Here is a 26,166-nt window from a genome sequence, read left to right as displayed (position 1 = left end):
CAGGGGGACAGCCTGCTCCACCAGGGGCCTCTCCCTGCACAGCCCGCAGGGGAACTGCTGCTGCCTGCCTGGAGCACCTCCTGCCCTCCTGCTGCACTCACTTGGGGGCTGCAGGGCTGCTGCTCACTCCTCTCTCCCAGCTGCTGAGGTGCAGCAGTTTTTTTTCCCCTTTCTTTAATCTGCTCTCCCAGAGGCCCAGCCAGCATTGCTCCGGGCTTGGCTCTGTCCAGCAGCAGGTCCCTTTTGAAGCCATCTGGAGCTGGCTCTGATCTGACATGGGGCAGCTGCTGGGCTCTGCGCAAAGAGGCCACCCCTGTTACCAAAACCTTGCCATGTAAGCCCAGTGCAGAAGTGTCCCAAGTGACCTAGCAGAGACCAGTGTTTTTACAACACTGTTCAAGTTGCTGATCCTTCAATATTACTTGTGGAGATGCAGAGTCCTTCATGCCCAACCATGGACACGGTAGCTTAGGTACTTTCAGTGATCTCAGAAATATTTCATGAACCCCCAAGAGTCTGCAATCTCTTGACTGCAGGTAGAAACCAAGCCTGGGGCTTGGTCTCAGAAAAAAAATGTTATCCAAAAGCCCTCTCTTCATCCAGAGGTACCTGGGGAGGAACAAGTTAAGTCTTATATTGATTGGGAAACTGAAAGAGAGCAAATGCTTAGGGTCAAATCTTATTATATCGTATAAAAGTTCTTTAAAAGAAATCATGGAAATTAATAAATGTTAGGCAGCAAATGTGCACTTCTAGAGGAAGAAGCAGGCAGCAGGTAAAAGCAACATGCAGAACTACAACAGGAATTTGGGCCACCCTAAGAACAGACACATGCAGGTGGAGGCAACCACTACCAGACTGAAAGAGGATCTAGAATTCAGACACAGACTATGAAACCATAGAATTTACCATCATCATTCACACTAATTCACACTGAATATTCAGTTGCCTTTCTGTTTAAGATTAAAATACATCTAAATTAACATATACATCTAATTAAATCTAAAATACAAAGGCACGTATTCATGACTGTCTACGCTATGCATTTTTACCCAAAAAATGTCTGTGTATACTTGTATCTGCACATCTGCACACCATACATGCACATTTACTGAAACATGAAACAAACAAACAAACAAACAAACAAAAAACATTAAAACTCCAAAAGAGTGCTCAGGTCATGAAATGACTCTGCGAAGTGATTATAAGGTATGTGAAATAAGTAGCATTAAACAGCAGGAACCTATTCCTCAGCACTTCAGCCATTGTTCCAAACACTTATAAAAAACAACTCACTTATGCTATTGGATAAATCTTGTAAAACAATGTTACACAATAACAACAAAAAAAAAAATCTAAAAAATAATAAATAAATAAATAAATAAATAAATAAATCTTGTGAATGCAACGGTTTGAACAGAAATTAGACAGAAAAGACTTATTCACTCCTGAATTAACACATAATCTGAAAGGACAAACCCACATTTAGTAAGACTACGTAACTTTCTGGATTAACAACAATAATTTCTATTCCCAAACCACAATTTACATTAAAATCGGAATATACCTCATAATGGCCTTCCTTAACTGCATCTTGCAACGGTGTTATTTGTTCACTTCCTCTAGCATCAACATCAGCTCCTGCTTTCAAAAGTTCATTTGCTATCCTGTAACAGCCTCGGACACTTGCTTCATGCAGTGCAGTCCAGCCTATGAAAAAAGAAATCCTGACAACTGAAAATTGTGTTTCGCATTTGTGTAATTTATAAAAAAACAGGTCAGTGTTAGATTTTCTACGTGATAAATATTCCAGAAGGACATATTGACAAGTTGAAAACTGATGCATTTTACAGTAAGTTGTATAAAGAAATATTTATTAAAATATCAAAAGTGTTGTGAGCTCTCAGTCTTTTGTTGAAATATGCACTCACTGAAGAACGATATGCTGCTGTAACAATGTTAGGTTTAGATTTGATAGTTCTTTTGAAACTTCTTTTGAGAAAAAAAAAAAAAAAAAAAAAGAAAAATTATTCCACCTTAGTTATTTCTCCATGAAGGCAATGTATATGCTATTTCAAGAACAAGTTAATTTTCTAGGATTTCTTTTTATTTTTATGGCCATGATAAAGAGGGCTGGTGAGAAAGAGGAGACAAAATAAAAACCTGGAGTTATGTATAAGGCCACATCTTAGAAATATATATTTGCAAATGGAAACAGTAAGGCAACATCTCCAAAAATGTTTTTTAACACTATCCAAGAATGGTTCAAATTCAAGTTTCTAAAGAAAGCATTACAAAATACTTACTGAAGTTCCACATCCATTCCTAGCTGTATGGAATAAGCCATGGTATTAGCTTCATGGTCCATGGAACAATTATACCCCATGAAGGAGGTGTTGAGGAAAAACAGAAGGTAGAACACAAGTCTTTGGACTGGGATTAGCATAGTTCCATGTCAGCTCCTTAAACATTTATTACGTTTTTCTTTGTACAGTGAGAAAAGAGAAAAAGCAGAAGATCTTCCAATTCCTGTCTCCCACCTCTCAAACTAGCGTTCCCTACAGAAGACCATTTTGATGGACAGCCTTACTCTTCAACTATCTTCCATTACTAGAAGGTTGTCTGAGCTTCATTTTCATACTAAATTGTTTGTTAAGACTGTTCTGGTCTCATTAAGTGAAAATATCTTAATTTAATTGGAAAGGTAAAACTCTTGAGGCTCTCTTCTACACTACCCAACCCAGAACAACGTATACTTGCACAGAATTGGCTTTATTATGTACACAGGATATTGCACTGGGTTGCCTAAAAACTTTGTGCTATTAGGCTTTGTTCCCAAGTGCTCAAAACTCAGCTAAGTTCTACATCGCCTAATGCTGACAGTGCTTCAAGATGAATTTTTCTTTAACAATATAATAGAGCACCTATAGCTCATTAAGAAACTCTGGTAACTCTACTCTGGAGATAAAGCTTGAAATCTGTTAAGGAAAAGAGGAAGAAGGACACTTAAGTGAAGGCACCTATTTCCCCATCTGTAAAAAGTATCTTTTATCTGATATACTAATAGTCCCCTGAAAAACTGCACCTGGAATGTGTTTAATAGACAATCATTACAGTTCAGCAACTTGTTTCTCCACAGACTATAGAGAAGCACAAGCTTCATTGCAAATACTCTTCTGCTCCCTAAGGGGACTGTGAACCAAGGCTCAAACTGAGAGCACAGACTGTGTCTCTCCCATATCCCTCATACTGATGTCTGGAAAATAAAAGGTGAAAAAAAATCAACCTCAGGTATTCAGTAAAGTTCTGAAGCAGAATAATGAAGTGGAGGAGGAATGAAAAAGATGAGGTTAAGATATGTATAATTACTGGTGGAGGGTTTTAAAGGAAAAGACAGGGCACAGGGCCAGAATATAATCATTAGAACAGTGATTTTCCAGAGTGAGATGAAAGTGGATTTTAAAATGGCACGGGTCTGGCAATTCCTCTCTGGTTACACCTCCCTCACTGTAAAAGAAAGGAGCAGGGTCAGGTCAGCTTCCCATCTTTTCAAGGAGTTCAGACAAAGCACATTTTGTGCAGTTGTGCTCCTTTCACATCAAAAGACGGATGCCAGAGTCTGGGGGATTAGGAAACTGTGGCCTGGCAAAAGGTGCAGAGGCTGAAAAAGGAAGCAGCAATGAGACCAAAAACTGGAACCACTGTACTTTAGTACACTTGCTCACACAGATTGCAGTTGACAACACCCTATCAATGCTCCTCTGTTGTCAGTTGCTGGCTTTGAAACCCACCAACAAAATACTTTCTCATCTAGCTCTAGCAGAAGTTAATGTACAGGTCACTCTGTGAGTTCAAATGCCAGGGTCCTCTGCTGTGGAAATACAAAATCTGCACCTGACTCAATTTATCTGTCAGTATGTTCCAGAAGACAAAATGTCTAGCTTACTTTTGGTCTGTTACATGCCTGAATTATGCAACAGTCTTTAACTGCAGGACAACGTATTTTTGTTCCCACATCACAATTTGGAAATCTTAGCCCCTGTACAAGATGGACACACTCTAAGAATTAAAAGAAAATCTGTGAAGCACATTAAGTTGATTATTTACTTAAGGGACTGTATTGTGATGAGAACACACAGATCAATGAATTAAGGTTAAGTAAACATAATTGTAGCTTTGCCTAAGTTTTTGATTGCTTACTTTTTCAGCAAAATTTTCTAATATACTTTTATATGTATGAACTTTCTCAAAAAGAGTTAACAAGCTAAACTAATAAAAATTCAATAATCTACTGACCAGTCACAAAACCACAATTTCTTTCACTGCACAAACTCATAATATTAGTTATAGCTAGACACTTATTTGGAAAATAGTACTCTAATATAATTGTAACTTACCAGCATAATCCTGAGCATTTACATTTGCACCAGATTTTATTATGTTACGTACAAGGTCTGTATCTTCTTCAACAACAGCTCTATGAAGTAAGGTCTCACCAAAAATATTCCTCCTATTTATTCTTGAAAGTGATATGGGGCAACAAGGATTTACAAAATAGGATTCTAGTCCTGAAAAAAAATAATTTAAAAGATCTGTTTACAGAAAAATATATTTCCTCTCTTACCTTGGCTTCAGATTGCATTAGAATTAGTGGATAAGCCTTCTGGAGAGAGAAAACGTTCATTTGATCTAGCAGAAATAAATATATCAAAAGAGACATTACCAAGTAAATAACAATCACACTCAATAAAAGAGGCCATAGTGAATTCCATAACAAATCTCCCAACTCAAGTTCACCACACAGGAAAATAACTTCGCAAAAAGGTACTAAGTTTAGCCTTTTGTTTTTCAATTACATTTTTTCAAAATGCATTGTTTCCCACCAGTTGATAAAACTGCTATTCTAGGCTACAACCCATTACATGATAAGCAGATTTCAATAGCTAATCAAGCAACTCAATGAATTCTTTCTTCTTAACGGCCAAATTCATCAGTAGATTTTGTACTCATTTACGCTTTAAAACCTCTCCTTTACGAGCAAGAAGCATTTACACCAGGATAGGGAATGAAATTAGCTCCTTCGTATTTCCCTATTACTTCACAACCAGCTCAGCTATTTGTCAGTGAGGAAAACAGTTGGACCAAAACCCTCATTAGCTATCCATTATCTCTGCTTGGGTGTCAGAATACTAAACATAAAAAGCACAGCAAACCATCATTATTTTTTTTTGTTTATTATTTTACAAAGGAAATGCTGTCTCGCATTATGCACCCATTATGCTCTTCAGTTTGGACAAAATGATTTCCAATATATAGATGAGCTGTCCTGCACTTTACCAGCAGCACAATCCCATTACCTCCTCTCATTGCATGGAGTCTGCTGCCTCTTCTGAAAAACAGGGAGGAAAGAAAGAAAAGAGTAAGACAAGAAGATGGCCTGCAGGAAACTCAAATGGCTCAGACCATTAGTTGATCTACTAATGGAAAATCTTAGGTTTGCAGGGAGTGCATGCGATATCCACTGCTCCTCCACAGTCTGTGGCAGATGTGTCCCTAAAATTCCACCTGTGTGGCCCTTTTGCTGGTCCTAAAACTCCAGCTGAGTGTCACAAATAGAAATTTTAAGCAACACCTTTAAAGACATTGTTCTCTTAGAGCTGTAACTCATGGAGCCTGATGACTCCACTGCTTTGTGCATCCTGGCATACTGTAAGCCCCTACTCCCGACCTTTTTAAGTGTTCAACTCTGCATAGATTTTTAGAATCCAGTAGCTAGAGACTTACCCTGCACCTTCCTTCAACTGAGCACATGAGAAGTCTTTCTCTTCTACCTATCCAGCCTTGCAAGACCTTAATCATTTTATAGCTTAATCAAAGTTATTCTAAATCAGCCAAGAATTTCAGAAGGGGTTACACCATGCAAATATTCATTGAACACGGTGCAATTTTTTTATACTTAATCCAATTTAATTAGGTATTACTTCAAGAGGACCTATTTGCTGCCACTGGTACTCTACCTTCCCTACCACCTTCCTTGTGTCAGACCATGCATAAAACAAGTGATGCTTGCTGACCCAAAATGAAACTTTACTGGTGCTGTTTTTTCAGTGAACTACCAGGTTAAGATGACTCACAGGCTCCTGATGGCTAGGTTTGATGCAAAAGGGAAGTAAACTTGTTAGATGGATTAACATGAAGCTACCTCTATAGGCAGTGCAATGCTTTCTGCAGAAATTATGCTAAAAACAACAGCCTGTTTTTTAAGTAGAAACTACTAAGTCATGAAATAGATGAGCAGTTAGTCATGCAACTTTAAATCTCACAAAAATAGTACTTCCACTGGGAATACTGAAACCCTGTAAGAGAGAAGGATTGTTAATTGCTGGTAGAATTATTCTTGTTTTGTAAGATAATGTAGCTGTTACAGTTCAAATACTTCTGAACCTTTAAATCTGTTTAAATGTTTGTAACTGCACAGATAAAAACAGATTGAGCAGGCTTTAAGAAAAATAAACTTTTAATACCCAAGTCTTACAGGCTGGCTCTGGGGTAAGCATGTGAATGTGGAAAGTCTGTATTCTCCTACACACTTTCTCTATGAGCCAAAGAATTTCTTTGCGTTCACCTTCAAAAGATGAAAAATAGCAATCTTTCTCTCTGACAAAGAATACTGCAAGGAAGAATACTTCAAAGAGTGCTCAGTGAATGTGATAGTGAAGGCCTATAATCCTATACATAAACAGACAGAAAAACAGCAGCAGGCATTTAAAATAAAATAAACTGCTTTGTATCGGTCAGTTCTTGGGGATGCCATTGCCCTCAGAATAATGTTGCACCCTGAATACTAGATAACAGAATTATGATCAACATTCTCACTCTGTAATAAAACATTTTTCTTCTGCTTTTTAGAATATACAATAAATGTTTCATTCCATGATTAAAAATGCATCCTGGAAAAATTCTCATGATTCCTAATGAGCTTGTGTTTACAAGTCAACTGTTAGGTTGCTCGTACACAGATTTAAACAAGGAAGGGGAATTATTAATAATTTGAATTATTAAAATAAATGTTTATGCCAACTTTTAAAACAAATTCATGCCACAATATATTGTAAAGGCTATGAATTATATTTGATTTAGTATAGTTTTTCAAATAAAAAAATAACCTGTCTGATAAGTATGAAAGAATATCTTACTCATTTTATCTTTGATTCTTTTGCTTCTCCTTATCTCCTCAGCATTTTTATCCTCATTTGGAGTTATTTCTTGGTACATGTTGGTTTCTAGATCTTCCTTGTCTTTAGAAGCAGGTTTCTGAATTTTACTGACAAGAGATTTTTTAGAATCAAAACAAGTATTTTCACAGAATCACAGAATTTCACAGAATCACAGAATCACAGAATTTCTAGGTTGGAAGAGACCTCAAGATCATCGAGTCCAACCTCTGACCTAATGCTAACAGTCCCCACTAAACCATATCACTAAGCTCTACATCTAAACGTCTTTTGAAGACTTCCAGGGATGGTGACTCCACCACTTCCCTGGGCAGCCTGTTCCAATGTCTAACAACCCTTTCAGTAAAGAAGTTCTTCCTAACATCTAACCTAAAACTCCCCTGGCGCAACTTTAGCCCATTCCCCCTCGTCCTGTCACCAGACACGTGGGAGAACAGGCCAACCCCCACCTCGCTACAGCCTCCCTTGAGGTACCTATAGAGAGAGATAAGGTCGCCCCTGAGCCTCCTCTTCTCCAGGCTGAACAAGCCCAGCTCCCTCAGCCGCTCCTCGTAGGACTTGTTCTCCAGAAACAAGTTCTTCCCTATATTAATTGGTATTTGTGATAGACCTAAGAAGGTTAACATATTTGATTTTAAAATGAAGTTTCCAATAGCATGCTAGGATATATGCTAGCTTAGGCAGTACTGAATAAATGGTAAAGAGTAAAGAAACCGACTTCCAGATCTTTAAATAGAAGGAAAACCTTTACTTTTGGATCACCTAAAATCACTAATGTGAGGAATGAGCAGTCTGTATGAATTACATTTGTTAGATTAATAAAAAGAAAAATTTGAGAATACTGCACATGACTTCGTCGTACCTAAAATCCTTGGGTTTGTTTCTTGTTGTATTGTGATTGTGAGACATACTCTGCTGTGTCTCTTCCAGCGTGTGGTGATGACAGGAAATACTATCTCTGCACTTTATTGAGGAGGACTCTTCTAGCTGCATTGTTCTCCCTGATGCTGTTTTATTGGTTTCTGCACATACAACAGTCTCCACTGAATGCAAACTTCCCTCCTCATTTTGTTTTTCATTAGAGATGGCACTCCAATAATCTGAAATTGCTTCTTTCCCTTTCTGCTGATCACCCTCAAGCTGTGACAAAAAAATAAATAAATAAAAATATTACAAGCAACTGGTAAGCATGCAATTAAAACAAGGGCTGTATAATATAAGAACTCAAAAAACACTTTGTTATAAATGATATATGTGCTCACAGATAACAGAGTTTCTTAAGTGAGAAACTGGAATTCTAGATACCGGAGACGTTACGTTTTCATAGGAGAGGCACTCCTGAAGTAGAATGCCACACCATGTAGTGGGAGAGCCAGCCATGGCAAGTATGATACTCAGAATCACAACTTAGGTAGTAAATCTAGCCTGGCTGACAGGGAACAAAAATTATTATTATCTGTAAGTTGTTTAGCTGGATGTGTGAAACAACTTAGCAGATTCATTTCAGTTTCCTATGGACACAAGCTCCTGTCATGAAAATATACTGTGACATTTATGACGTCTTAAGCTAACCCTTCTTATTCCACTCTTGCACAAATCTGGAAAAGTGCACAAGATCTGGAACCATGTTTCACCTGAGGCTCAGTAACTACCACCTGAGAAGCTGTTTCTGAAGACACACCATCCCTAAGCTACAGCCACCACAGAAGAGAATCACTTCATTTACCTTCAGCCTTCTAAAAAACAGGCATCTAAATGACACTAAACATGCCAGTTCCCCTACCACAGATGAAGAGGAACAGCAGCTTTCAGAGTGATTCACCTCATCCTAAGATGTGCAATGGGGAACTTAAATTACTGCTTAACACCAGAGGCTTTTCTCTAACAGTCAGTGAGAAAAATTCCATCCTAATTACATGTCATCACATGGAAGTTCATTTGAGTTACTTGAGTTTATTCACAAATTTAGTCAAGTGAGTATGACGTGCTGTTGAGGCATCTCTCAAGTTGCTGAAATGGCTTGAGTACTCATTAGCTTATTACACGCTTGACTAATGCTGAAAGCTCCTAGGGCACACCCTCAGCACACATGCATATGAATTCTTTCACAGCTATGTGGGAGAACTTGATACTCCTTTCCTGGGACACAGGTGGAAATGGAAGAGTCACTGATATTTTTAGAATTTACATATTCAGCAGAAAGGCTGATGAGGAGTCGAATCCCATACCTAGATCCGGTCCCCTCAGACCAAGACATGATGCATTGTAACACAGCATTTGGGTGAAAACAAATATTTCAGTTTACAAAATTGAATCAATGCAGTACTTTCTATTGCATTACATCTGCAATGAGAAAAGGGTTTGAGAAAGAGAAGAAAACATTTCAAAGAAAATAAAAGTCACTTGCTTTATAAGGGACTATATATTACAGCAAATGAGCTATCTACCATGCCGATTACATCTACAGGGCTGTACAGGCTCTCCTCTTTTGAGTCCTTGTTTCACCACAAGAAAGATCCTCTGAATAAACAAGGATGAGAAACAACCAAGGAGAACAATATACTGCCAGAAAGCAACAGTTACTAAAACAGATATCCTAGATTTCTTTGTCATCAAATTGCCTGCCTACTTTCTACTTTCAAAAACAGCAGATGGAGACATTAAAAAATAATAATACAATTGATTATTATTTTAAAATAGATTATAGATCCACATCCCCAAAGAACCCTGCTCCACAGCCTTAACTGTAATAATATTGAGTAAAACTATATATTCAGCTTCACAGAGCTACAAATTTCAGAAACCACCACTATGTAGGTTGCTGTGGGTCTGAGAGAATTACCTTAGAGACCTTTCAGCACCTTTAAATTAGCATTTTATTACACCTTGTTATATTCAGTTAATATTACCAACAATAGATTGAAACAACTGGCAGCTTTGGGATGCTTTATGCCGTTCTGTGGAAGCACAGTGGCTACACAACCACCTAAAGTATCTAGTTATACATGGTTTATTGTTGATTTTCAGCTCCAGATTATTCCAAGACAACACAGAGAACCTGATTCCAGATTTACAAGGGATGTCTACTGTACTCCTTAGCGTAAACCTACTTCCCCTATGTGTCCTCTTTCCTTTACTATAACCTAAATAGGAAGACACTACGGTATCGCTTTCCCTTCATGTCCCCCTCTACATTTCTGCCTTTGTGTTATTGAATTCTAAATGCAATTCTAAATGTACCTGTAAAAAATCCCTGAATGCAAGGGTTTCCCTGCCAGTCTGTGGGAAAGACACAGCTATAATTTCTTTTTGTAATACTTGCAAAGTATTTGTATGCTACAGTGGCAGGGGACATGAAAGCAGAAAACAGCGTACTCTAGTATGGGAAAAGCACAACAACAACACAGGGTAAGGCAGAAATCTAGAGTTAAAATTGGCTAGTATATGCCAGTGGGTTACAGTGGAATAACCGAAGAGTGGTTTGGAACTTTCCTTGGAAACTATGTCAGACAAAGAAGACATGCATTGGTACCAGGAGTTTTTGAAACTTCCATGCTGACTCTAGATTTCCACATCAGCCACTGACTTCACTTGATTTTCCCATCCCAGCAAGTTCAGCCTGTTTCATAACATGGATATATCAAAACAGAAACAAACTAAAATAATACTGTAAAACAAAAATAATGTATTAGGCATTTAAATTACTGATGCCAGTTTATTCCCTGTTAAGATTGCATCTCCTAGTAATTTGACTATTATAGAAAATATCTTCTGATAAACATAACTTTTCAAATACTGATTAAATTACTTATGTACTTGCTCATTTGTTGTCCTCTGCAAGTTAGATCCTGTTAAGGCTTTTATTTCTTCCACGTGAATCGTAGGAAGCTGAGGCTCAGACAGGTTTGTTATTTGTGTACAGTCATCATCTTGCTGGGGAGTACTGGGTTCCGAATTTAACTGCTCTTCCTCAGCGGTAAGCTGTCTCTTGCTTGGTGCTACAGGACTGTCAGACTGTATTACAGACCCTGACAAGGAATTCAGAGCTGTCACAAGCTCTACTGGAAGGGCATCACTGTTCTCATCTGCTGATATATCACTGGAAAAGACATGACCCTGGTAGTCTAATATGTCATGCAATTGGTTTATCATTTTAGGACTCTCGGAATCACTGAGAGGTTTCAACAAATCACTGACTTCAAGTTCAGCAGTCTCTATGCTCTGTTCAGGGAGCACTAGTGGTTCCGTGAAAACATTTCCTAGGGTTGCCAATGATAGATCTGTATCATTATTACAGGATTGTTCTTTTACACTGTTATCTGTGTCAATCATGGTCATGCAGGTTCTCTGGCAATCTTCTAAAGCATGTGGAAATAAATCTTGTGGTGTCTGTTCCTTTGAAACTGCTATTATCTCCTCCAGAAAGGCATCTGGATGCAGGCTTGTTTCTGGAGAGAGACCTTCATAACTTGTTTTCTGTGAAATCTACGCATTAAAAAGAAAAAGAAAAAAAAAAAGAAAAAAGAAAAGAAAAAAAGAAAAAATTACAAAAGGGAACGGAACAACTCTTTATAAAATGCATGTAATCAACATTTATTTTAGAAGTCATCAGTATCCATGATTTGTTTACACTTTTTGCATACACTCTAAGACCTGTAAGCCTACCCTAAGAATTCATACGCTTTCTTAGTAAGGGCTAGAGTGATGTCTCAGTTTCAAAAGCAGAGCAGCTGTTACATTCCCTAGCAGTAAAAATCAGAATGAGAGACTAAATCTGTTATGAAGTCAAGGATTTTATGCCATTGCCAATGACCTGAAGATGTTAAAAGGTCTTAAAAGAAAGGCATTAAAAACTTCTGTCACACAGAAATAATGAAAGTGGACATACAGAATAAAAAGCATACTCAGTTAAACACTACGTACTGTAAGTTTTGATTAGATGTTTCTGTGGATCCCAAGGTATGGAGCATTTGTGCCTCACAAGCTTTAGGTCAAAATCTCAGGAGTATCTCTGGAGGCTGCACATTCGAGTTTCTACACTGGCACAGATCCACAAACTACAACTGTTTTTGTAAAAGAAATACTGCTGTTGTTTCTCGAATTACTTGCAGTTGCTTTCAACCCATGCACCCATTTTTATACCAATTAATAGGTTTTTCTTTTTTTTTCCTTTTCCTGCTTCAAATGCTTCTGCAAGCCTAAAACATGTATTTCCATATGATGTCTGCATGTAATTGTGGTGTTGCTTAATAATAGTGGATCTTAAGATAATTTCTTTCAATATATTTTTAGACTCTTACTGCCAGCAAGTGGCAATACTCTGCAGTGCAAGAATTCTGTAACACTGCTGGTAACATATTTTTGTAATTTTTTTGATAAATTATGTTACCAGATATGTTAAAGGTTCTTCTACACATAATAAAACAGAAAGGGCAGAAAATTGACTCTGTTGGCACATGTTCAGTTTGTAAGCCATTATAAACGTGCATGTATGATCCCTTGTTGAAATTTTTTTCCCATCTGCTCTTTCCTACATTGTGCAGCTAATGGCTCCTTTTTTAGTACTGCCTATGTTTTACTTTCCTGCACTGAGTTACAGTCTATTTTTAGACCACTTCTCCAATTTTTCAAACTTTAAACAACTGGGGAGAAGAAAACACTGACATAACCTTCCGTACTTACAGAACTATGGTATAAATGGCAGGTATGTATATTATTTATTTTCTACCAAAAAGGTTCGGTGTACCAGATGAAGGGTAGGTGAAACTGACATTTATGTTAATGAAGAAGGAGCAGTCAGCCATAAGTGGCTAATTTGCCAAGACCCTGAACACCCAAATGCCAGCTGAAATCCAACACTTAAATGTGACTGGTATTCAGAAAACCTCCACCTACCTATAAAGCCTGTATTTCTCCAGCACTTGTTTCTGTTAGTACATGCCAGTGGGTTATCCTGTGCAACTACAAGTAACCAAAATCTGCAGAACGTAAGCCCAAACTTTCCCTCTCCAAACAAAATCCTTAGCTGCCACTTACCCATAAAGACACTTAAAGCCCTAGTGCCTAAGGTCTCTACACCTCCCATTGTCTGTTGGAAATGTATGGGAGAGCTGCTGAAGGAGCAGGGCTGAGCCAGCTGGCAACTGAAAGGAAGCATCAGCAGGATTCTTAAACAGGGAACTCTCTCTTTTGTGTACCCCAATCTGGTAACTCTGGTATGAATACACAAAAGTTTCACTCAAGGGAAGAGCAAAACTCATCCTCAGTCAGTAGCTCAGCAGTAAAATATCAGTATTGTGGTTAATGCAGGTTCAGGTCCATCTTTTACCAGATGAGCTATGCTTCAAACAATTCATTTCATGAAGGGGTTCCTATAAAAGAATACCAACAAGTAAAGGTATCTCATTGGCATTAACTTGCTTATTTCGGAGTGAGGGAGAGGGCGGAATACCAGCCATCTCATGGTATCTGTGAATGTCTTCCACTGAACACATTCAGGGTACTTAGAAAGCCTTGGTCCAAATCCCACTACCCTCATGTCTCAATTACTTCTGGTACAAATCCAAATCGTGGTGCTCCTTAATCCAGGCACAAATCCTCTTGACCTTACAGCATTAGCCCAGAATCTCGTCACCCCATCTCACCCAGGAAGCACACGCTGGGTAAGAGCTGAGCATTCAAATCCACATTCAAATCCAGCCTCAGCTGATTCAGAACCTCGCACAGGAGGAAGCAGAAGGACACTGAAATCAAAGTCTCATCTAAGAAACCTTGACTGCAGATACAGAAACTGTAGGTTAAAAGCCTCAAAGCCAGACTTAGACAAGCCTTGTATGTCTAACTCCGCGTGAACTGTATGAACAAGCTTGTATGAGACACGATACTTCCAGCAGATGGCAGTGCATTCAAATCGCTTTTGTGAATCTTGAGATACAAGGACAATTAAAAAGTTGTTGATAAACTGGTGGCTATTTGGCGCTATGGATCGTGTCTTGGAAATGTTACAAAAGATAGAAATGGGCTGAATAGTGCAGAAGTGTAAGTAATGAGGGTGCAGCAGACATATGAAGGGGACTCCTATTTCTGCTAGCCCTGTGTCAAACAACAGCAGAGAAATTCAGTCCTTCAAAACACACACATAAGAGAGAATCACTACAAAAGAGTTAAGGCTTCAGAAGGCTCAACACTCCCAGCTTTTGGGAGAGTGCTCAGCTGAACACAATTGCAATACATGTATACCAGGACATGAGAGGTACACAAAGAGAGTCAGAGGGTAGTTGAGGTTGGAAGGGAAGCCCTTGCAATCACCTAATCCAACTTCACTGCGCAAGCAGTGCTGGCTGTGGCACTTTGCCCAGCACCACATCCAGTCAGGTTTCGAGTACCTCCACATATACAGTCTCCACAACCTCTCTCAGCAACCTGTTCCACTTTGTGGCCACCTTTACAGTAAAAAAGTGTCTTCCTGTGTTCAGATGGAATATCTTTGGTTTTCATTTGTGTGCATTGCCTCTTGAGCTAACAGTGCTGAACTACAGAGACTGAGAAATACAGACTACTGACAGTCATCTTCATCAGTCATCTTCACTCCTATCAGTTGTTTACACACGTTGATAAGATTCCCCTAGTCTTTCTCTTCTCCAGGCTGAGGAGTCCCCACTCTCTCAGCCTGTCCTCATGTGAAAGATGCTCCAGTCCTTTATCATCTCTGTGGCTTCATCAGTGCTGAACAGAGGGGAAGGACCCGCTGGCAGACCTGCTGGCAACATTTCCTAGTGCAGCCCAGGATATTGTCCTCCTTTGCCACAAGTGTGCATCGCTAGACCATGGTCAGCTTATTGTCCACAGGACCCTGAGGTCCTTCACTGCAGAGCTGTTTTTCAGCCAGTTGGTCCCTAGTATGTCCTGGTGGATGCAGTTACAGCTCTGCAAATAAAGGACTTTGTGATTTCCCTTGCTGAACTTCATGTGATTCCTCTCTGACCAGCTTGTCCATGTCCCTCCTATTGGCAACACAGCTGTCCAACGTGTCTGTCACTCGTCCTAGCACAGTCTGTGAGCTTTCTGAGAGTTCATGCTGTTCCATTGTCCAGGTCATTCATGAAGACTTTGAACGGTACTGGCCACACTAGTGACAGGCAAACCAGAACACAAATCAAGGCTGCTATTTTATCAAAATCAAGAAAATTCAGTAAGACTCAATTTATGGTGTCATGATTTCTAGAGATCACGTTAATTATTGACTTTCTCTTGTATTTCCAGGACTACATAAAAAAGACAACATGCCCAATGACTCACTGCTGGTTGTCAAGGTGTCTGTCCTGCCCTTTCTTCAAATCAGTACACAGAAGCTGTGATGGTCGTAGGTTCCTCTCACAATAGGTTTTCCTGCAGCTCTCAGATCTTGGCAGTGTCACCATGAGCCAATATGGAAAGAATTCACCATCAGTGATAAATCCCAACCTTCCTACTCCAGGCACCTGAAATATCCTCTGTGGAGGTCTTCTCAATACACTTGATTTAGCTATTCTCTACAGGCATTTGTTTCAAGGCATTTAGGTTCTATTTTTGTTCCATTCTGCACAATAGGAATGTTTTATTTACTAAACCCACTATTATAGTTGCATATTGATAGTTGTATATTTTTCATGAAGAAGTTCTGATACTGGTATCTTGCTGTAAGCTAATGGCAGTTTTCCTAAGAAGCTGCAGATGGCAGCAAGCATTCCATGCACGCACCAAGGTCCTCTTGTTTCTCTACAACCAGTGCAGCTGATGTTGCCAGAGCTGCAGAAATTCTCATGATGGTCCATGACACTGCAATAGGAGCTGGTAATAGCAGTTATTTTTTCCTGCAGAAACTAATTTCACTGAGTTTCCTTGTCCAACATCCACAGGCCTGAGAGCCGTGAGCCAGTCAGGAGAGAACTGAGACTAAAAATCAAAAAGCACAAAGATGACACTGTGCCTCACAAGGGCAATAGTGGGAGATAACCATGCGGAGGTAGCAGACCAGATACAAGTAAAATCATGGCTGTAGACAACAGCATAAAGACATTTAATACAAAGGCCAAGAAACTCTTCATGAAATGCTGCCAGCACTCCCTCTGCTGGATGGAGATAAATATGCTCAAGTCCTTCATTACAGCTTGGACTTAAATCACCACAAAAAAAAAAAAAAAAAAAAAAAAAAAAAAAACATGACTGGACTGTGCTGGAAGGAAAAGGAGGAGAGGAGGGGTAACAAAGGCACATTTGACCACTGGATGTTTAAGTCAGTGGTTGCAGACTCAACTCCTGTTCTAGATCCTTGTGGGTTGGATGTTTCACTAATATGTAGTTGAAATTTTTGTTAGTTTATTAAAGATGGGGGGTATTCCCTCTTCCCTCCAAGGTTTTCTTTGTTTTATGGGCAAAAACAGTGCCTACAAGCATATAATTTTTAAAATAATCAGCGTTGCGTGTGAGTTACATTCATAACATTTAGGTTGCATTAAGCTTATATAAATTAGTCTTGCTGCAATCCCAGCCTTATGTTTGCTGGAAGCTATGCATTTCCACTTATCTAATCTTCAGTAGAGCTGGCTTGAAAAGGTAACTTGGCTAAAACAACAAAGCCAAATTTAAAAAAAAAAAAAAAAAGATGAACAATGTCTGAAAGTTGTTCCCCAAACCTCGCTTCATGATGGGGGTCAAACAAGTACTAGTGCTGGCAAAGAAGCAGCAGAAACAAGTTACAAGGAAAATATGCAGCACCCTGCAACACCCAATTAGATGGGCTTACACCAGAGTGGAATCATCCCTGATTCAAAATCTCTGAGAAGGCAGCTGACAAATGGTGGAAAAGGTAGCTCCAAAGCTGTGCCTTCGCTTCTACACGATCAGCAGTGAAATCTGTAATTCATGAGCAGCTTTGGGATTAGCAAGGACATAAAGAGACTGGTAGTGCCTATTTCGGCACTATAAACATGAATGAATCTCTGCTCCCAAACAGGACAGTTACAGATACTTTGTTCCTCCACAGAGACCTTCCTAATGCCTTTTCCATAACTTTCATTGGTGGGGAACAGGTTTTAAGCCACTAGAAGTCTTCACCACTTCAATTTAAGCCACAGCCTTATAGACTCTGTGTCATGACAATTTTGCCATGCTTCACTGTTACTGCTTACGCCCTGTAAGCTTATTAGCTGTAGTTCCTACCCAAAAAGCAGATAACTGAATAAAGCCTAGGTTAGTGCCCAAGACCTTTACATCTAATGTGCTCGGTGTTGGTTTCTATAGGTATGTGCCTGCTTTTAAAAATGAAAGAACCTGGTATTTTTCAGTAAAATATTTTCCAATGGTAATTCAATTAGATGAAATTTTCTATATATTAAGTTGTAGAAATACACTAACCTTTCCTTCTGAATCTCTCTGAAATCCAATCACCGTCATATCTAAATTTAGGAGAGCAAACAAATATTTCAGTTGTACTACCACTGAATTTGACCTCTGGATGTTTCCATAATTTCTAATAAAATGAGACTATACCTTCTGATTAAGTCTCAAACATTCTTAAAAACGACTATGTTCATATTTCCTAACAGTAAGTTTTCTAGTTAGACCCCTTGTTATATTCCAATTATGTTCCAGTGGTACTTTGTCACTTTTCTTAACTGTGATTTAGAGACCTGTGCTTCCAAAGACTACCAGGAGTTGAAATTACCACCCATTCCAAAGGATGAGACATGTTCCCTGCCCTCTGTAATTACAATGCAATTAGACAATACAAGTGATACAGTACAAAAAAAATACCGCCTCTGAAAGGGGCTGGTCCCACATCCCTTCCTCACATCACTCTGTTTTGATATTCATAGAACTCCCTGGGAAGATGACCTTACACTCAGTTTAGTGAAAATTAATCACAAATAAAGTGAATGGGTTCTGGTTAGCAAAAATTTGCTGAGGAGGAGCAACAAAACAGATGGGGCAGTACTGTGTTACTGGGAGCACACGGAAAAAAAAAAAAAGTACAGATGAAGTAGCAGCAGAAAGATGCGAAACAGATCTGGGGAAGGAGTGGTAGCATTTTAAAGTCTCCTTTCTTAGAGATGTTTTTATTCTTGGAAGCACTAATAAGAAACATGTAGGAACCCTCAGTGTCTGTTACTCACATCCATGCTTATCTGACACATCTATATGGCACTTGACAACCATGTGACCTGTAACTTTTGCCAAAAAATTCCGTAACAATAAAGTAATTTTAAGCTGGAAATATACCACTGGCTTAGGATTTTTTTTTTTTTTCAAACAGTCCTAATAGAGTACTAACAGGCAACTATGAAAACTAAGCAACAGTTGAAAAGGTCACATATATTCAGACTCTAAATCAATCTATAAGGATACTCATCTTCAGCTTCTCAAATGATTTTGCTATACCTAGAGCAACTTGCAGTTTCATACAGTGTACAACATACCTAAAGAATTATTTTGCTGTCCCTCTGCTGCAGAATTTAGTGAGAAAGCAGGCTTAGAAATATTTTCAGTAAGCAATGGATAGTTTATCCAGCCCCTAGAATTAAATAATAAAATAACAAGTCCTATTCAGAATGAATTGTAATCGTCTCAGCTTAAGAAAATTTCCACAGTAAATTAATTTATGCAGTTTTGTATTTATAATTATTTATAGAAACAACTGAAGTTATTTCAGAGGCATACAAGGGCGTGCAGTAATTAAGACTTCCTGATCTCCTGAGTTGAGCTACCTCTGGTTGTACACTCATCCTCTAAATTTAAAAGGCCCCTTCCAATTTTGTATTACTTATTTCTGTACTTCTGTTATAAATCCACCCTTCTGTTATAAATCCATCCTGTACTGAAATTCTTCCGTAATTTCTAAGACCAAAAGGTCCAATAATTTTTTTAATTACTTTTTTTTTCTATTTGTCTAGCTGCTTATATCCTAATATCATTAAAGGCAATGCCATCAATACAGACAAATATGGGTACAGTTTGACCGATATGGGACACAGGATTACCTCTGACATGAATATATCCTTCACTAAACAAATAAGAAAACTGCTTCACAGTAAGACATTGGGAATGAAATAACATACAAATTGAGGTATATGGGAATGGTCTAGTTACAGTGTGCCTGACTGGAATTCCTGTGTGATGTACTATACTCACTGCAGGAGAGACTGAGACTCGTCAGGTGCATATTTCTCTTGAGGTATCTAGACAACAACAACAGAAAAGTGTTTTAGCAACTTAGTAAACAAAGTACTTCATTATTAACTTTCTCAGCATTGCTATATGCTTATCTTCTTCCTTCTGTAATAGCATTTTTGGATCAGGTCTTTACATACCTTACTAATACGATAAAAAAGCCACTTCTCTTTAATCTTTTTTTTTTTTTTTTTTTTTTTGGGTTATTTAAAGAAATGTCAAAACACAAATCAAGATTGTAAATGAAAACTCACGCAGGAGGAAAACACACCTATGCAATTACAAGATGACTACTTTGAACTTTGGCTGTTTCATACATCAGAAGATTAAACTACAAGATATTTATATTTGAACTCCCAATTTTAACCTTTGTTTTTTGGAACAATTCCTTGTTCTAATTAAACAAGCTGTTTCAGATATTGTGGAGTTTATTATTCAGCTCTGAATATCCCTGGAAAAGGAAGAATTAAGGAACTTCTCAGATGACAAGACCTGCACATCAACAAGCTCTAAATGGCACAAGAAGTCAGGGCCACTGCACAAAAACACAGGAAAGATCACGTAGATAAGAAAAAAGCTGAAGTCAGAGCAGGGGACAAATTCAAGTTCTTCAGTAAAAGGAGCTTGGATGCTTTCTGTGCCTCTGACTGCACTCTGAGGAGAGAAAAATCTCAAGTTTTGAAAATGAAGACGTTATGCAAAGTCCAAGGCAACTTAGGGAAGATGAAGACAAGCAAATGAATTGGAGAAGAGTTCTAGATGAGGTGAAGATTGAGTATTACTGGCTGCAATTTCAAGCAAATTATTGGCACGTAGTTGAGAACATTCACAGAACTATAACTTTGGGAAACAACATCTTTGTGTGGACACGCAACGATGACTTACTCAGCCTGCACTAGGTACTAGTTACACAATAATCACAACCTTTTTAGCAAAGAGCTGAAAAGTAACAAGTTGTGATCACCCAGCAGGAATGACTACTGAAAGGTTCCAAAGAACAGAACAGATCTTTTAGAAATAGCTTATGCAATAATTACTGACTGATCTAGTTCCAAAATATGGCAACAGCATAGCTGGCAGAAAGTTATTGACTTTGCTAAATATATCCTTAGTACAAATCAGCCTGGATATTTACACTGAACATTATCCAGAGACCAAGTGAGGTCTGGAGGATAGCAGCATGACTAGTAAATCTCTGCTTGGGTAACATTGCTCAGGAAGTGACTTAAAGCTCAGTGGACTACCTCTGTACCTCAGATGAAGGAGTTACATAATCTGCTAAAATATTAGGTTCTATGCAAAGTCAGTCTATCACTCATAGCAACAGTCTTGTTGAGAGGTTTTCTCAAATCATGAAAGTTACACACGCAGTATTTGTGGCCACAGACTGCATGTACTGGGAACACTGGGAACAGCCTTCTGTCCCGCTGTATTGCTTTTGGTAAGGAAATTCCTGCAAAACTCAACTGGTTCTTCCCATGTGACCTTTCATTTACACGGTCATTTGAAGGGATTCTGGAGGTGTTTAAAAGACTGAAGTTTATAAGATTTAAGTGCCACCTAATAATTTTACATGCACTTCACTAAACTGGAAAAGGAAAAAAAAAAAGCCCAACGAAGGTGAATCATGGGGCCTGCATGAACAACCTATGGAATAGGGTTTTAATAGGTAACGGAAATGACTTGTCTGGTTGAAAGGACCTGAAGGCTACAAAATCTCTGGTGGTAGAAAAATCTTAAGGACAGCCTCTTACATGGCAGAATCAAAGACAGGACTCCACATCCAAAGCTGTTGCCAACCCACCTCAAGTACACAACAAGCCAAGGCTCTTCAGAACAACAGGAACAGGCGCTGCATTTCCTGCAGAAACTCACTGCTCCACACAACCCTCTGGCCGCACAACCCTCACAGCACATCACATCAAGATGTGGTATTCACATAAACCATTTCCAAGGATGCAGCTAAAGGAAAGGCTTTGGTGTAATCACATTCCATGTTGGCTCTTGGAGTGGCTGAAAAGCCGCATTGTTGCAGTCTACACATGGAAGTAGTAAGGATGAAAGCCAAACACAGTTGGTCACTGCCTTCAGTAACCATTTAAACTTGAAACTGACACCATGCTGTTGATGATCAAGCTGCCAGTGGCGTGCTATATAGATCTCACTAAAAAAAATAATAATAAAAAAAAGTGAGAATTAACCCAACTATTTGCTAACGTATTTGACAATTCTTTGGTTTTCTGACTCTTCATTTTGGGGAGAAGAGGTTTGTCTGTCTTAGACTTGGAAGAATCCCTTATTGGGATTGCTGACTGGCTGCTCTGGTGACAGCCACAAAGCCAAAGACTTAATTCAGGCAGTGTATGGTCAGATCAGCTCCCAGAGGAGCGAAGTAATAAGCAAGTGGGCACACTTCTCCTTCCCTCTGTCCTTGAATAAGCCTCAGTCAAAACAACTCCAGCAGTAAAACAAATTTAGGGAGAGAAGCCTTTAAAATAACATCTTTTCAATTTAGTTCAGTGTTTCCTTTGCTGACAGCCAACCAAATTTATTTGCTATACTGTAGCCCTCTATTAATAACATTCACTTCAGTAGAAGGAGTGTCTTTTCAGTATAGCCATTGCAATTTAGGGAATGGTTTATTTTTTTTTTTAAATCTCCGCTTGTACTGGGGTAAGGATACAATATATACTATTTTTGAACCACAATACTGTAAGTAGCATGATAGTCACAGGCTTAAAAAGAATTTTTGTTAAAGAATAGGAACCTGTTTCTATTCACATGAAGATGCCATATAAGGGTGGAAAGCTGATTGCTCAACAGAACAGAATTTAATAGGCTGGCTATGGACTGTGCCAAATACATTAAAAACTAGGCTAATTGGTAGATTAGAGAACCCAGAATTACACACAGATTAGAATAATTGCCCAGTCACCACATAAACAGAGATTTTATTCTGCTTTTCAGATTATTATCTCATTCTTTTATAAAGAAACAATTGTCCCAGTGTTGGATCACAGCTCCGTTATGAGTAACCAAGGGTGTATTCTGGTCAACCCAGATAGTTATCTTTCACACCTGAAGGGAACATAATAAAAGGTTCGAACCTGAAAGGCTGTAAACTCATAAAATACCAAGGAAGAGACTTTGATACAATCCTGGAGAAAATGTGCTACGTATGTGACAACTTTTTTCCCCATAAAATACACTTCAGCTGCAGGCCACCAATCTGTTTTGCACAAAAAGAATGGCAGGCTCAGTGATTTTATTAATTATTAATAGCTAGATATGTGTAGAAGGAGATGTATCATTTCTGTACATACTGGATTTACCTGTTTTGCTTTTAGTCCATACATATGATCATGAGCTATACGCATAAAAGCGATTTCTGGAGAGCAAACTCCTAGAAAAAAAAAAAAAAATTTCAGTGGCAAAATGCAGTAATAAAAGGCGGTTTTGTTGTCTTATGGTTCCATAAATCTCTGTATGTATCAAAATCTCTAATATGCAATAGACTTGAATGGTTTATCAGTCTAACTAAATTTTTTAAGCTACAGCATAGGAGAGATGAATAAAACTGAGTAAAAATATGTACACTTCCAGATACAATGCTTTTCAAGATGACTACACAGAGGGAGAACCCTGGAGAAAAATAAATAAATAAAAAGAGAAACAAAAGGGAAACCCCCAGGGCTGGAGCCTTAGGCTACAAAACCACAACACTGACATGAAGAAAATACTCTTGAAATTAGTGTTTATGATATGCATCTAATCACCAAATTGCTACCGGACAAGTATGCACAAATATATGAATAATGAAATAATAACTCTAAGTATAACACTAATATAAAGTACCACAGGGAAAATGCTAAAAATATTTTAAGGTGTCACATTCATAGAAACAGAAAAAGAAACCCCAACCCTCAGGTAAATACCCCCTCCTACCACAAACTGAAGAGCAAGTCAAAAGAACACACTTTAAATCATCGTTTACCAACCAAGAACGTTGCCAAGTTCTTATTTCTGTGGATAACCATAGGTAAGGTCAAAAGGATAAGTTCAAATGCGTCTCTCCTCAGACAAAACTACTTAGCAACTTCAAAAGGTTCAGCATCAGGCGATGGCAGCAATAGGAAAAAATTTCAGATTTCAACGGACTGTAGATAAAATGTACACTAACTAAGACTAGTTTGATTAAAAAACAAAAACAAAAACAAAAAAACAGGTAGTTTTGAATCCAATCAGGTTTTCAAATTGGCAAAAAAAATGAACGAAAAGAATCCTGAAGAATATCTTGTGTCACTTAAGAGTAGGCAGTCTGTATATTGCCAGAGTAAAACATTAAGGAAAAGAAATGAATTGTGTTAAACAGCCAAGGACATTACAGTAGAATTGTCATGTAACTACCAGATATTTGTTCATGTAACCTCTTTCAACAGAGTTCTTGAAGGAGATTTTATGTTGTTAATTGAATGTGCACACATTTACATTTAACATAGTTAATAATGCACTTAGAATAATGCACTTAAGTATTTGAAGAGAATGGATCTATTTAACAAATGTAAAACTTTTTCCACTAGTATATGCTACTGTAGTTTCACGTGAGTTTATGGGGATGTATACATGTATATTCCATTCATTTCCTTCTGTTCAAATACAATGCACATAAATGTACCGAAATGTAAAGGATATTCTTCATGCACTTCCTAAGCAAAGCATTCTCACTTATAGCACGTAGAAAGAATGGTGAAATTAAGAGCAAAACGGTTTTTCAAAATGTGATTTACTTATTTATTTTGGTAAACTACCAGTTAAAAACATGGATTTAGTTAGTGATAACTTGCGTTTCAAAAGAATGCAACATTTAAATTTCAGCATTATGGACTCTGGCAACATCCGCAGAAGGAGTTCACTGAAAAAACTCAGACTGAGAAAAGAATCTGTCCTACCTTGATTCTTTTTCATTTCTGCTGTTAAATCCGTGTCCTTATCAAAAACAGATAACCTTTAGAAAGAGAAGAGAAGAGAAGAGAAGAGAAGAGAAGAGAAGAGAAGAGAAGAGAAGAGAAGAGAAGAGAAGAGAAGAGAAGAGAAGAGAAGAGAAGAGAAGAGAAGAGAAGAGAAGAGAAGAGAAGAGAAGAGAGATCAAACATTTGGACAACCCTCTTTCCATCCCCATAAGCTCAATAAGCAGTTTAGGCAAACCTTATTAGCTTACTTTGTGAGGATGTTGCAAACCTAGATGAGTACCATCTAACAAAAATACCAGTTGTGAAGCACTCCCAAACCATGATGCTATATACGCATTATACTGTTGCTCTGCATTTTAAGCCTTATGTAGGGAACTGCATCGCTTCCACGTATTACCAGCCAATATTGAGATTCAAAATAAGTACAAATAAGAAGCGCAGATGCTTGGCAGTTTCAGCTCTTTGCAACACTTTAAAGAATATGGAAAAAAAAAAATGTAAGAACGGCATTAAAACTGCAGAGCACCAACGTGAGCAACAATCTTATTTGATGGCACTTCATTTTTATTTTCTCTGAAGCAGGATGCTGGGAATGCTTTCACCTCACTGACTAAAAAGCTAAAACCACACATTCGTGAAAACCCGTGGAGGTGTTTGTTTGTGTGAGAGATGTTTTAGACGCTTTGCCCTGCAGGACGTCGGCCGGGGTTCGGGCGCTGCTCGCCTCAGGGCGGCGCGGGCTCCCCCAGCCCCCCTCCGCCGGGCCCGCGGCTCCTCCCGCGCCACGCCCGCCTGAACCTCCTCCTGCGGAACTCCTCGTCGTCCACATCGCTCTCCGACACCGAGCCCTCCACCACCGTCTCTTCGCTGTCGCTGCTCCACATCAGCTCCCCCATGGCGCCGCCGCCGCCGCCTCCCCGCTCCCCTCCTCTCCCTCTCCGTCTCCTCCGGGCGCCCCGCGATCGCGCCCCGCCCCGCTTCCCGCCCCCCCCCCCCAGTGGTCTCCTCAGGAGTGGCGGCCATCTTGTGGGGAGCGGGGCCGGGCATTCGCGATACGGAATTATTAGTAAAGATACTGAAATGTTGTGGGTTTTGCAATATTTGCGGCTGGTAACCCGGTGATCACCTTTAAAATGGAAGCGTTTTCGTCACGCAGGCCTGCGCTGCCTCAGCCTTGCCTTCCATGGCCACAGCAGCCGGGCCAGCGCTATTGCCATGGTCACTGACAGAGTCAAGCTGGTCTGTGGGCCAGGGAGAGCTGCAGATACAAAAATAAGAATCGAAATAAAAAATATACCGCAGGAAACCTTATTCCATATATATATACAATCCCTATAAATTCCAAATCATGGTTCTGACTCATGCCCACACTGAGCTTGATGATAAAATTAAGCATTCAGATTAATTTCTAAATTAGATTCCATCACAGACTATTCAAATAAGCAAAAACAAGACCACAAAAAAAAAAAAATGCTGCAGAAAAAGCATAGAAAACAGAGAAAGATAATAAAGGCTATCTTGAATTACATAACGATTATACATAATTGCTGCAAGTGTGTACAAATTGCTGTTTTGGTTTGACTTAGTCATATCCACATGCAATTATAGCAATTGCAGTTGCACATTACCAAATTACTCCAGAAAGCTTGGTGGTAATGTTTTACTTTTCTGCGAATAAAGGTGAGATGCTCAAGAAAATGCACATTAAGAAAGAAGCGAGCTGGGGACAGGGATACGCAGCAGCAAGTTGTCAG

The 26,166-nt window shown here is 38.8% G+C and overlaps 2 protein-coding genes across 2 annotated transcripts in view; both read right to left on the bottom strand.

Moving 5' to 3' along the window:
- LOC116500537 (ankyrin repeat domain-containing protein 31-like) overlaps positions 1–4,587 on the bottom strand; it is a gene marked incomplete at its 5' end in the record, with an annotated part of 29,100 nt that extends 24,513 nt beyond the window's left edge. Inside the window, 2 exons of the mRNA XM_032205616.1 lie at positions 1,568–1,710; positions 4,398–4,587. Coding sequence (XP_032061507.1) covers positions 1,568–1,710; positions 4,398–4,587 — 333 coding nt within the window. The remainder of the gene's footprint in view (positions 1–1,567; positions 1,711–4,397) is intronic.
- LOC116500536 (ankyrin repeat domain-containing protein 31-like) lies at positions 4,537–25,308 on the bottom strand. Its single transcript, XM_032205615.1, has 9 exons — positions 25,211–25,308; positions 24,392–24,447; positions 22,775–22,845; positions 19,404–19,450; positions 18,692–18,786; positions 17,631–17,671; positions 11,052–11,720; positions 8,098–8,375; positions 4,537–7,324 (listed from the first exon to the last, which is right to left on the bottom strand). Exons 1-9 carry the CDS (start codon positions 25,306–25,308, stop codon positions 7,150–7,152), a joined length of 1,530 nt encoding a protein of 509 aa, XP_032061506.1. The 3' UTR covers positions 4,537–7,149.
- Between the last annotated feature and the right edge of the window lie 858 nt (positions 25,309–26,166).

This window comes from Aythya fuligula, chromosome Z (assembly GCF_009819795.1).
Source record: "Aythya fuligula isolate bAytFul2 chromosome Z, bAytFul2.pri, whole genome shotgun sequence".
Lineage (NCBI taxonomy): Eukaryota > Metazoa > Chordata > Aves > Anseriformes > Anatidae > Aythya > Aythya fuligula.
Note: the sequence above shows the minus strand (reverse complement) of the source record. Positions and strands in the feature narration are given on the sequence as shown.